This window comes from Myotis lucifugus, unplaced genomic scaffold, assembly GCF_000147115.1.
Source record: "Myotis lucifugus unplaced genomic scaffold, Myoluc2.0 scaffold_26, whole genome shotgun sequence".
Taxonomy (NCBI): Eukaryota; Metazoa; Chordata; class Mammalia; order Chiroptera; family Vespertilionidae; genus Myotis; species Myotis lucifugus.
Genome location: NW_005871074.1, coordinates 9285261 through 9298144, shown reverse-complemented (window position 1 = coordinate 9298144; position 12884 = coordinate 9285261). Strand labels below are relative to the sequence as shown.

The 12884-nt window shown below is 39.1% G+C and overlaps 1 protein-coding gene and 1 non-coding gene across 2 annotated transcripts in view; both read right to left on the bottom strand.

Annotated features, from left to right (window-relative positions):
• Positions 1–12884, bottom strand: part of LOC102436747 (A disintegrin and metallopeptidase domain 3) — an 83293-nt gene that overhangs the window by 51578 nt on the left and 18831 nt on the right. The window contains exons 5-7 of the mRNA XM_023751829.1: positions 8433–8504; positions 8033–8199; positions 6199–6280 (exon numbers count right to left, since the gene is read on the bottom strand). Coding sequence (XP_023607597.1) covers positions 6199–6280; positions 8033–8199; positions 8433–8504 — 321 coding nt within the window. The remainder of the gene's footprint in view (positions 1–6198; positions 6281–8032; positions 8200–8432; positions 8505–12884) is intronic.
• LOC111825444 lies at positions 1700–1829 on the bottom strand. The gene has a single exon (XR_002828610.1). It is a non-coding gene; the product is annotated as a small nucleolar RNA SNORA65 (small nucleolar RNA).

The window sequence follows — 12884 nt, the reverse complement described above, 5'->3', positions numbered from 1 at the left end:
AGGAAAAATCTATCAATGTAATATACCAATTTCACAGAATGAGGGTAAAATCCACATGATCATCTGACCTAAGGCAGAAGATGCATTTCACAAGACTGGATACCTTTTTGTGATAAGCAACCCTCAAGAAAATTGGAATATGAGACATCTACCTCAACATAATAAATAAGGCAGGATGTTCTCTCTCTCACCACTTCTATTTAATATTCAAAAACTTACCCAGAGCAATTAAGCAATAAAATATATGACTTTTAACTTGGAAAGGAAGAAGTAAAATTATCCATGTTCAGAGCTGACATGATCCTATATGTAGGAAACACAAAAGATCCCACATAAAAGACTCTTAGAACTAATAAATGAATTGCAGGATATAAAATCAAAACTTTATTGTGTATCCATACACTTAAAATGAATAATCTGAAAGCAGTGGACATTCCGTGCAGATCAGAAGCATGAGACTAAGAAACCACATGTTTGAAAGTGACCTAAAGGGTGTCATGGAGAGAACTGTACTGTTATGATGACTGTATTCATTGTTGCTGTTGGACTGAATCCCAGGAGAGGTAATGGGGGAGACATAATTACAGAGAAGCCTTCGACTTGTCATTGCAAGGCCTTACTCTAGTGCTCCCAGGAGTACTAAGTGCATATGTTCCTAATTTCACTTATGATAGGGTAAATTTATAACCTATTCATATATATTCATTAAAAAATCATCTTTTTGAGATTTTAGAGGATATAGAAATTTGTTAAGTATATAGTTTTACTTTTTTCCTTTTAATTTTATTCCCCAGTATTATAAACTGTTGTTTTTTTTCAGTATTATATTGTACTAGAGGCCCGTTGCACGAAGAGATTTGTGCAAAAGGCCTTCCCTTCCCCTGGCTGCCGGCACCGGTTTTCCTCCGGCACCCGGGACCCAGGTCTTTGCTCTGGATGGAGCCTTCAGTCTTCGCGGCTCCAGACGGAGACTTCAGTCTTCGCTCTGCCACTTCACCCCTACATATGCAATTAACCACCATCTTTGTTGGGTTAATTTGCATACTCTCCTGATTGGCTGGTGAGCGTAGCTAGGGACAGTCAATTTACATGTTTGTCTATTATTAGGTAAAATTAGTTTCAGGTGTACAGAATAGTGATTAGACAACCATATACTTGGCAAAGTGTTCCACCAGATACTTCTAGTACCCACCTGACACCATACACAGTCATAATTTCAAGGACTAGATTCCCTATGCTGTCATCTACCCTTAATGGATTTTTGTGCACATCCTTTTGGGTTGTGCTGATAAACAGATTGATAGTCAATTAGTGTTTTCAGGCCAATTCATTGGCTACTATACAACTCATTTTGAAATTGTCCATCTGATTAAAAAAATTTCAATTAATTGGATATCCTATGGTTGAGGATATTCTGAATTTATATTTTGAATCAAAACTGTAGCTTTTCCACTAATTGTAGATATTCCTCATCAATTGGTCTTCCAGTTATTGCTTAAGAGTATTAAAAGTGTACAAAACTTTTCAAAACTAAAAAATATTAGGTAATGTTTTTATTCTTTGACAGTGTGATATTACAGACAAATTATTCTTCTGTCATTGTTCATCTGAATCATCATACATTCTTATTTTTTGTCATTTGTATAATTTCATTTTTTCCAGTTCCTTGATTATTAATGTTTGTTTGTTTTTTTATCCTGGTTGTTCCCATACTTTCGGCACAGAGTCACCCACATGAAGAATGACCCTGTTTCCTAAGCTGGAGTTTGCTTTCAGCTCACCATTGGAATGCACCAGCCAACAGAGAAGTGGTCAGGTGCAGTGGCGGGTGGCTAATGATTATTAATGTTTTTGTTACTGGTTCCTAGAAACTCTTTAAGACTAAAGAGGTCAACAATTGGTCATGCAGTGCAAATGATATACCATGTTTTTCATTATTTTATGGTAGTATTTCAGTGTTTTTCTTTTTGGTTGTACAAATGTTGTATACAAAAACATAATCATGTTCTGTTTTTAAAAAGAAAGTAATTGGAGTTATAATATCATAAAAAAGAAAGAAATACTTTGAAGTTAAACAAGGAGTTGAAAGAAATGTAGATGGAATACTGAAAAATATTTCTGAAAGCAATTACAGAAAACACAATGAAATGAAAAGTGTCCGTCCGTGGATGGAAAACATAATATTGTTAAGATGTCATTAATAACAAAACTAATCTTAATATTCAATGCAATCCCCACAACAATCCAAACAACATTTGCTGGTAGAAGTGAAAGAAAAATAAGCTCAAAATTCATATGGAATCTCAAGGGACAGTGAATGACCATAATAATATTAAAAAAGAAGAACAAAGTAGAACAACCACATTTACAGATTTCAAAGTATCATACCAAGCACACATAATAAAAACAGTGTGGTAATGACTTAAAGATAAATCTATAAATCACTGAAATAGAATAGAGAGCCTAGAAATTAACCCTCACATATATGTTCAAATTATCTACGAGAAGATTACCAGGACCACAGAATGAGAAAAAGATAATTTGTTCAACAAGAGTACTTAGTGGAAAAAAGATAAGTCTCTTCAATAAATGGCAATGGGAAAATAAATACCCATATAGAAAAGAATAAACTTGAACCCTTATATTATACCATATGCAATAGATACCTCTAAATGGATTAAAAATCTAAAGGTAAGACCCAAAACTGCAAAACAAATGGAATAAAACATAGAGGAAAATCTTCATGACATTGAGATTGACGCTAATTTCTTGGACATAATGCCAAGAGCACAGGCAACAAGAGCAAAATAGGCAAATTGTACTACACCCAGCTTTAATGTTCTGTGTTTCCAAGGTCAAAATCAATGCAGTGGAAAAGCAACGTACAGAATGGGAGGAAATATTTGCAAATCAAGTCTCTTGTAAGGGGTTAACAACCATTTCATAAAGAACTTCTGCCATTTAGCAACAAAAAATCAAATAGCTCAATTTAAATATGTACTAAGGATTTGAACAGACATTTCCCCAGAGATGATATACAAAAATCAAAAAGGCATATGAAAAGATGCTCAGCATCACTAATAATCATAGGAATATAAATCAAAACGACAATGAGCTATCACTTCATATCAATTAGGATGACTGCTATTTAAAAATCCAGAAAAATGCCCTGGCTGGGTGGCTCAGTTGATTGGAGCATCAACGCATACACCAAAGGGTTGCAGGTTAGATTCCCAGTTGGGAACATAGCAAAATTTCAGGTTAGAGGCAGCAAGCAATCAATGTTTTTCTCTGACATCGATTTCTATTTCTCTCTCTCTCTCTCTCTCTCTCTCTCTCTCTCTCTCTCTCTCTCTTCCTTTCTTCCTCTGTAAAATCAATAAACTAAACATGTCATCGGGTCATGTGAGGATAAAAAACAAACAGAAAATAACAAGTGTTGGTGATGTTTTTATGATGCAATGTAAACTGCTGAGATTATAAACTATTGTAAGCAGTAATTAAATTATTAAAAATAGAATTACCATATGATACCTCAAACCCACTTCTGAGTATATATCAAATATATTTGAAAAAGAAGAGATATCTGCATTGCCCTTTCATTGCAGCATTATTCCGAATAGCCAAGATATGGAAACAGCCTAAGTGTCTATTGCCAGATGAATGGATAAAGAAAATATTACACACACCCACAATTACACACACAGACACATATGCATACTTATAGACCCCTATATTATACCAGTAGAGGCCCAGCACACAAAATTCTGCATGGGTAGGGCCTCTAGGTCTGCCTGTGATCAGGGCCAATTTCCATGGCTGCCTGCACCTGGCCCCACTCCCCACCACTAACGCCAGTCACCCTCTGTGTGTGGGGCGACCGGCAGGGTGATTGGGCCCCGCTCACTTGCACCTGTCTTGGCCTGGCACTGCCCACGTTCACTGCCACCCACCCCTGGTTCCCTGGTTCCCATCAGGCGATCAGAGCTTGCCAGCTGGGAGAAGGGGCAAAGAGGTTTTCCAGCAGTCCCCTGATGGGGCAATTTGGGCCTGAGGACTGGGGGCAGCTCCTGCATTGAGTGTCCGCTCCCTGGTGGTCAGTGCACATCATAGCAACCGGTCGTTTTGCTGTCTGGCCAATTTGCATATTATGCTTTTATATATGGAGACTAGAGGCCTGGTGCATGAAAATTCATACACTCTGGGAGGTGAGGATCCCTCAGCTCAGCCTGCGCCTCTCACAGACCAGGAGCCCTCGGGGGATATCTGACTAGCAAGGAGAGCGGGCCTAAGACACAGTCTGGCCTCCCTCTGTGGGAGGCGACCGGCAGGGCATGGCACCAGCCAGTGAGTGGCCGGCTCCGCCGCCAATTGCCCCTCCACCACCTCCGCTGGCACCCACTTTGGCTGGCCTGGCACTGCCCGCTTGTTAGCCGGACCCCCCACTGACCAGTCATTCCATGTTGGGTCAATTTGCATATGAGGCTTTTATTATATAGGATATGAAAAGGTAACTCAAAATGAAATATTATTCAGCCATCCTATCTAATAATAGAGAAACATGGTAATTAACCGTAACTTCGCTACCCTTCCCATTGGCTAATCAGGGTGATATGCAAATTAACTGCCAACCAAGATGGCAGCCAGCAGCCACACAGCTGAAGCGAACAGGAGGCTTGCTTGCTCCAGTGATGGAGGAAGCCAAGGTTCCCTGCCTGCCGCTGCCGGGCTCTGAGCTGCAGTCTAAGAAACAATGTTGCAATTATAGAAGCTAAATAATCCCCAGAAACCTGCTTTCAGCCAGCCGGTGCTCAGAGCTGGAGTTGCAACAGTGTAACAATTATAGAAGCTAAACAAAGCCCAGATACCTGCTTTCAGCAGCTGAGATATCAGAGCTGGAGCCGAGCCTCAGAGCTAAAACTGGCTCTGAGCTCCAGTGACAGCCATAGAAGGTAACTAAATCCCAGAGTAAAAAAAAGAAAAAAAGGAGAGGTTGGGAGCTTCAGTCACCTGCCAGCCTGAAAACAGCCCTCAGCCCCTCACCCAGACTGGCCAGGCAACCCAGTGGGGACCCCCACCCTGAAGGGGGTGTGACCAGCTGCAAACAGCCATCATCCCCTCATCCAGGCTGGCCAGGCACCCAAGCGGGACCCCCACCCTGATCCAGGACACCCTTCAGGGCAAACCAGCCGGCCCCCACCAATGCACCAGACCTCTATCCTATATAGTAAAAGGGTAATATGCAAACTAACCCTAACAGCAGAAGGACTGGGAATGACTGGTCACTATGACGCACACTGACCACCAGGGGGCAGACGCTCAATGCAGGAGCTGCCCTCTGGTGGTCAGGGCGCTCTCACATGGGAGGAGCTCTGCTCAGCCACAAGCCAGGCTGATGGCTGCCAGTACAGCAGTGGTGGTGGGAGCCTCTCCTGCCTCCTCAGCAGCGCTAAGGATGTCCAACTGCAGTTTAGGTCTGCTCCCCGCTGGCAAGTAGACAACCCCCGAGGGCTGCCGGGCTGCCAGAGGAATATCTGTCATCTTAGGCCCAATCCCCTGGGGAGTGGGCCTAAGCCAGCAGGTGGTCATCCCATGAGGGGTCCCAGACTGTGAGAGGGCACAGGCCGGGCTGAGGGACCCCCCCTCCCTCCTGAGTGCACAAATTTTTGTGCACCGGGCCTCTAGTAAAAATAACAAAATCCTGTCTTTGCAAAAACATAGATGTAGCAGGGTAATACAATCCTAAGTGAAATAAGTCAGGAAAAGACAAATATTACATGATTTTCCTTATACATGGAATGTAAAAATGTCATACTCAGAGAAGCAGAGAGTAGAATGGTGGTTGTCAGGGGCTAGAAGGTTTAGAAAATAGGGCCATGTTGCTCAAAGGGTACAAAGTTTCAGTTATGAAAGATGAAAAGCTCTGCAGATAAGCTTAACACAATGTAAATGAACTTAACACTACTGCACTATGTACTTAAAAGTAGTTAAGATACTATATTTTATATGTATTTTACCATAATAAAAACCCTTTTTAGTATTACACCATTTGAGTTTCCATAATCTATAAAAAAACACTTTCTAAAATTCTGTCAAAACAGTGTGGTAGATACACTCTATGTACTTTTTCCCCTTGAAGTGGATATTAACTTTCAACAGGGTACATAACTACTGAAGAGATGGGGATAAAATGCATACCAGAGCAATTCCTGCAGCAAGCTTTGGATCGCATGCCCTTCCATGATATGTTGTACCCACGTAATTTGGATGATCCCTATAACTAAATAATAAAAATTTTCTTGAGGATAAATGCATTTTAAATGATTAATAATTTAATGACTTTTTAAGACTTGGATTCCTCAATGAAGCTATGTTTTCGTTAAAATGCGAATATTACATATCAACTCCAATGCATTTAATCATTTTTATATTTGGGTAACCATATATAGTTTCTACAAAGTTAAGTTCTAAGAAACGTTTCAACATTATTTGATACACATCCCAGAACATAGCAATGTCTGATCCCTCCAAATATTTAATTAACACTGTTGTCACTTCTGGGTGGATATAATCCTAGGTTGTAACAGTCAGGATAGCATACTGCCATGATTTTCACATAGCAAAACCTTTAAAGTATATAAAAATGTTGGATTGGAGGAGAAATAGAGAGACAGAACATGCAGTAGACGCACTAAGAAAAAGAGAAATAGGATGTACAAACTGTCCTCATTCGTTTTAGTTCTTAAAGTTGCTCCTAAATTCCCAAACCTCACCTTAGATTCTACAGGATACACCAAAATATTTATAAGTGTATTCTACAATTCTTTCAGACTTCAGAATTATGAGTTTTTTAAATCTAAAATAATGAAATTATTAAAACAAAAATCTATCCATAATCCCTTGAATGGTATACTGCAAGTAATTAAATAGCTACAACTCAGGTCAATATAGGAATACCAGAGGTAAGCACATTACCATTTTAATCTGGTGAACTGCAACCAGCTTTATATACAACTAGAAGCCCGGTGCACAAAATTTGTGCCCGGCAGGGGGTCCTCTCAGCCCAGCCTGCACCCTCTCCAATCCGGGACCCCGCGAGGGATGTCCGACTGCAGGATTGGGCCTAAACCGGCAGTCAGACATCCCTCTCACAATCCTGGACCGCCGGCTCCTAATCACTCACCTGCCTGCTGCCTGCTTGCCCCTAACTGCCCCTCCCCGCCAGCGCAGCCTTGATCCCCTCTTACTCTGCATGCCAGCCCGATCACCCTAAATACCCCCAACTGCCAGCAGGTCGCTCCCAACTGCCCCCCTCCCCTGCTGGCCTAGTTGCTCTAACTGGCCGGGCCTCCCCCCCGGAGGCGGTCACCCCACACAGCCTGCTGTTCAGTCATTTGGTTATCCCTCACTAACCCCCCCCCCCCCTTGCTGGCCTGTTTGCCTCATGCAGCCTGCTGTTCAGTCGTTTGGTCATCCCTCACTAACCCCCCTGATGGCTTGGTTGCCCCACTCAGCCTGCTTGTTCAGTCATTTGGTCACCCCTCACTAAACACCTGTCAGCCTGATCACCCCACGGAGCCTGCTTGTTTAGTTGTTTGGTCATCCCTCACTAACATCCTTGCCTGCCTGGTCATAGGCAGCCATCTTGTGAGGGCATGAGGGTTAATTTGCATATTACCTCTTTATTATATAGGATTATTGCATTCTCTTAACTTATTATATTTTATTTAATGTGAAAATGATGGCTTCAGGTATTTGCATCTAAGAACATTTTTAAAACCTCAGAGGCCCATGTATATCCCAAGACTTCCTATATTTTCCAGTTCATTACATTTTCACAGGTAAATAGTCCACTCTGAGAATAATGACCTACCATGATTTTTTATGCTACTTTGTTGTCTGATGTTTTTATTTTGTACTTTGCCAACATTGTACTCATACACTCTTTTTTGTCATTATACTTAACATTTATATGTAGTTTTGATAGCTAAAATATCAAATAATTTGATAAACAATGCAATAAGGAACTTACATCAACAACAATGCCATATCATGGGACCTCTGAAACAAATTGTTTTCTTTCCATGACACAAATCTTTGCAGTAGTTCACTAACATGCCCAGTACATAAAATTTTATTTTGATCTGACCAGATCTCCAAAGATGTTAACATAACAGTGAGTTTCATCTGGGAAAACATCTAAAAACAGAAGATGCATGATATACAGTTTAGACAATCACAAATATAACATTACATCTCTATACAGAATGCTAGTATATTCAATTTACTGTAATTTGAAGATGAAACCCATAGGAAGTGAAACAGGTTGGTAGGACTATACTTTTATAAAAATGTTAATTCTATTCATACAAATAATGTTATTGCATAATTGAGAATGCTTCTTATTTAGAATACAAAACATAAACACTTACAGTGTTGATAAGACCAAAGATATGGACAATTTTCTCAGTTGCAATGGCCACGTCAGAGCCCATATAATCATACTGAAAGACAAGTTCTATTTCTTAGTAACTAGTGAAAATTACTAAGTTACCACATTTCAATAGCTATGAAATACTATAATAAGTGACTAAGTGAAAGACAAAAGCAGATTAAGATTTATCAAATGCTTAATAAACATACAGACTTTACATATTAATAAATAATATGAAAATTATGAGATTATGACATCTTCCTATTCACACATGCAAAAATTAAGCATCAAAATTTAACATTCCAAGAATGTATAAATACTTTTTTATAGCAAAGCCTATAAAAAAGATACTGTGAGCAAATTAAAATTAAAACACCTACTTTACGAAGACATAGAAATATTAAAAATATGAAATTATATACCAGGAAGTTACTGGACAAAAAGCAGTTGTCATATAATATGATAGTTATATTAATTAAAATAATCATTACATTACTATAAAAACTTAAGCCCCCCAAAATAAAACTAAAAAAAATTTTAAAAAAACTTAAGCCTAAAAATAAACATAATATTTATCAATATAATTGAATATTGATAAAATATTCATCAGAAAGATAGAAGCATTCTAAATGTGTTGGTAACTAAGCACAGCAACAAAATGTATAAAATAAATTTTAACAGAATTATAAATAGAATATAAGTATCATAGTAATGGATTTTACATAGTTCCCTTAATTATTAATAAATCTGGGCTACCTTGCTGTCATGATGGCAGGATAGGTAAATGCTTTGCTTGCCTTTTCCCATTTTCCCACAATGACATAAAAATTACAACTAAATTACAGAACAGCCATCAAAGGGAACCTCCTTAAGACTAGCTGAACACAAGGCCTATGGCTTAGTATAAAAAGAGGGAGCTATGGCAAAATGGATAAGAGAAACAGAAATACTGAACAGGCTGGTCCCATACCAACACTGTGGCAGTTATGCAAGGAGAGGGTTATCTAAGCTAAGGAGGTATCCCTGCCTCTCCAACCAAGGGCGCATGGCTCCCTCAGCAGGATCTGCGACTTACCCCTCCTGCTGCCTGCTTCTGGACAACTTGGTGAGTTACTGAGGACTCAACTCCCTGGACAAGGTCATGCTGTTTCAGCCACAGACTCTGAGATTCCCACATCCCCAGCTTCTGGCTTCTGGACACCCTCGTGATTAACAGAGGGAAATCACTCTGGCCAGAGTCCCACTGCCAAAACCACAGACTACAGCTGCCTCCCACTGTCACAGGATCCAGGACACTTGTAGTGAGTGGAGAGCGACGCTACCCCAGCAAGACTCACACAACATTGGCCAAACACCTGAGGTTCAGGCCCCAAGACCCTTTCATCCCAGGCTGTGGACTCCAGGATATCACAGTGAGACATCAGGCAACCCTTTCCACAAGAGCTGGAGTCATTATCACATGCACAACAACTTGCATAACAAGGCCAGTGATGAGACTTTATGCACAAATGAGAAACTAACATTCAAGACCCAACCACATCAAGAGAACACAAACAGCTCAAGAGGGGGATCCACTACATCACAAAGCTCAGGAGATCTGAGAGACTGCACCACTGGGTCCCAAAAATCACCAACTACATAGCACCACCCACAAAAGAAACTGAGTAGCAAAGCAGTTGGACCTAAGACATAGAAACAATTAAAACATTACAGCAAAAAATGGGGAGACAAAAATACAATTCCCAAAAGTAAGAAAAATAGGAATCACCAGAAGAGGAATGAAATGAAATGGAGGCAAGTAACTTGTCAGAGAAATAATTCAGAGTAATGGTAATAAGGATGCTCAAACATCTGGATGACAAATACACATAATTCAATGGAATTTATAAGGAGATGAATAAGAATGTCACCAACATGAAAAGGAATCAAGAGAAAATGAAGAATGACATAGCTCCAATAAAGAACACAATGGAAGGCTTCAACAATAGACTAGAAGAAGCTGAGGAATGCATCGGCAAGTTAGAAGATAAGGTAGATAAAAACACCCAAGCAGAGTATCAACAGGAAAAAAAAGAAAAAACCTTAAAAAGCAGGAGAAGCTCCTCAGGGAGCTCTGGGACAACACAAAATAAAACAACATTAGCATAATAGGGGTGTCAGAATGTGAGGAAAGTGAGCAAGGAATAGAAAACCTGTTTGAAGAAATAATGTCAGAAAATGTCCCTGATGTTGGGAAGAAAAAGGCCACACAAATCCAAGAATCACACAGAGTCCCGAACAAGATGAACTCAAGAAGACCCACACCAAGACACATCATAATTAAATTGGCAACATCAAAGACAAAGTAAGAAACTTAAAGGCTGCCAGAGAAAGACAGAAAGATACCTACATGGGTCTTCCATTAGACAATCAACTCATTTCTCAACAAAAACAGATCAGGCCAGAAGGGAATGGAATGAAATATATATCGTAATGCAAGCAAGGGACTGAATCCAAGAATACTATACCCAGCAAGACTATCTTTCAAAATTGAAGGTCTAATCAGGAGCTTCAGAGACAAAAAGAAAGACTAAAGGAGCTTATTAACACAAAGCCAGCAATGCAAGAAATGCTAAAGGGACTTCTCTAGAAAGAAGAAAGAAATAGGGAAGAAGGAACACAAGCATAAAGAATAAAAATGGCTATAAACAAGTACCTATCAATAATAACCTTAAATTTAAATGGACTAAATGCTCAAAAAAAAAGACATAGGGTAGCTGAGCGGATAAGAAAACATGACCCATATATCCACTGTATACAAGAGACCGACTTCACAACAAAGGACTCACACAGACTGATAGTGAAGGAATGGGAAAAACATTTTTCAGGCAAATGAAAATGAGAAAAAATAGAGGTAGCAATACTTATATGTGACAAAATAGACCCCAAGAGATAGACGGTAAGAAGGCCATGAAGAGAAAAGGAGGGCCACTTCATAATACTACAGGGAGCAATTCAACATGAGGATATAACTCTGGTAAACATACAGTGGGGCCTTGACTTACGAGTTTAATTCATTCCGAGACCAAGCTCGTTAAGGAGCTCGTTAAGGAGCTCGTTAACTCAAATTACTCTATCAACTCAATGCAAAAAATCAGCCGAGAGACAGCTGGTATCTCAAAAAACTCGTTAGTCAGGACACTCGTAAGTCAAGGCCCCACTGTATATGCATCCAATAGAGAAGCACCCAAATACATAAAAAAAAAAGCTTCTTGAAGATATCAAGGGAGAGACCAACAGCAATACAATCATAGTAGGGGACTTTAATACCCCATTGACACCACTGGATAAATTCCTAAACAAAAAATCATCAAAGAAACAACAATGTTATATGACTCACTACATCAGATGGAATTAATTGACATTTTCAGAACATTTCATCCCTAAGCAACAGATTACACATTCTTCTCAGATGCATATGGGACATTTTCAAAGATAGACCACATATTGGGACACAGGCTAAGTCTCTTCAAATTCAAGAAGGTAGCAATCATAACAAGCATCTTCTGAGATCACAATGGCACAAAATTAGAAATCAACTAAAATAAACACAATTTTAAAAAATCAAGCACATGGAGGCTAAATAGCATGCTATTAATTAATGACTGGGTTACCAAAGAAATCAAAGAAGAAATAAAAGCATTCCAGAAACAAATGACAATGAAAACACAACAATCCAAAATCTATGGGACAAATGAAAGCAGCCTTGAGTAGACAGTTCATAGCTCTACAGGCCTACCTTAAAAAACAAGTAAAACTGGTAATAAATTATCTAACCCTGCAACTTAAAGAATTAGAAAGAGAGCAACAAGCCCAGCAGAAGGAAGGAAATAATAAAGATTAGAGCAGAAATAAATGACATAGAGACAAAAAAAAAACCAATACAAAAGATCAATGAAACCAAGAGCTGGTTCTTTGAAAGGATAAACAAGATTGATTAACCTATATTCAGGCTCACCAAGAAACAAAGAGAGAGGACCCAAATTAACAAAATCAGAAATGAAAGAGGTGAAGTAACAACTGATCCCACAGACATACAAAGGATTGTAAAAAAAAATTCTACAAACAACTCTACTCCAACAAAATGGGCAACCTATACAAAATGGACATATTTCTAGAAAAATACAATATTTCAAAACTCAATCAGGAAACATCAAAAAACCTAAATAGGCATATAACTACTGAAGAAATTAAAGCAGTCATAAAAAAAACTTCCAGCAAACAAAAGCCCTAGTCTGGATGGCTTCACAGGAGAGTTTTACCAAACATTCAAAGAAGAACTAAAACCTATCCTCCTCAGACTATTCCAAAAAAATTCAAGAGGAAGAAACACTTCCAAGCTCTTTTTATGAAGCCAGCATTACCCTAATCCCAAAAACAGATAAAGACACTACAAATAAAGAGAATTATA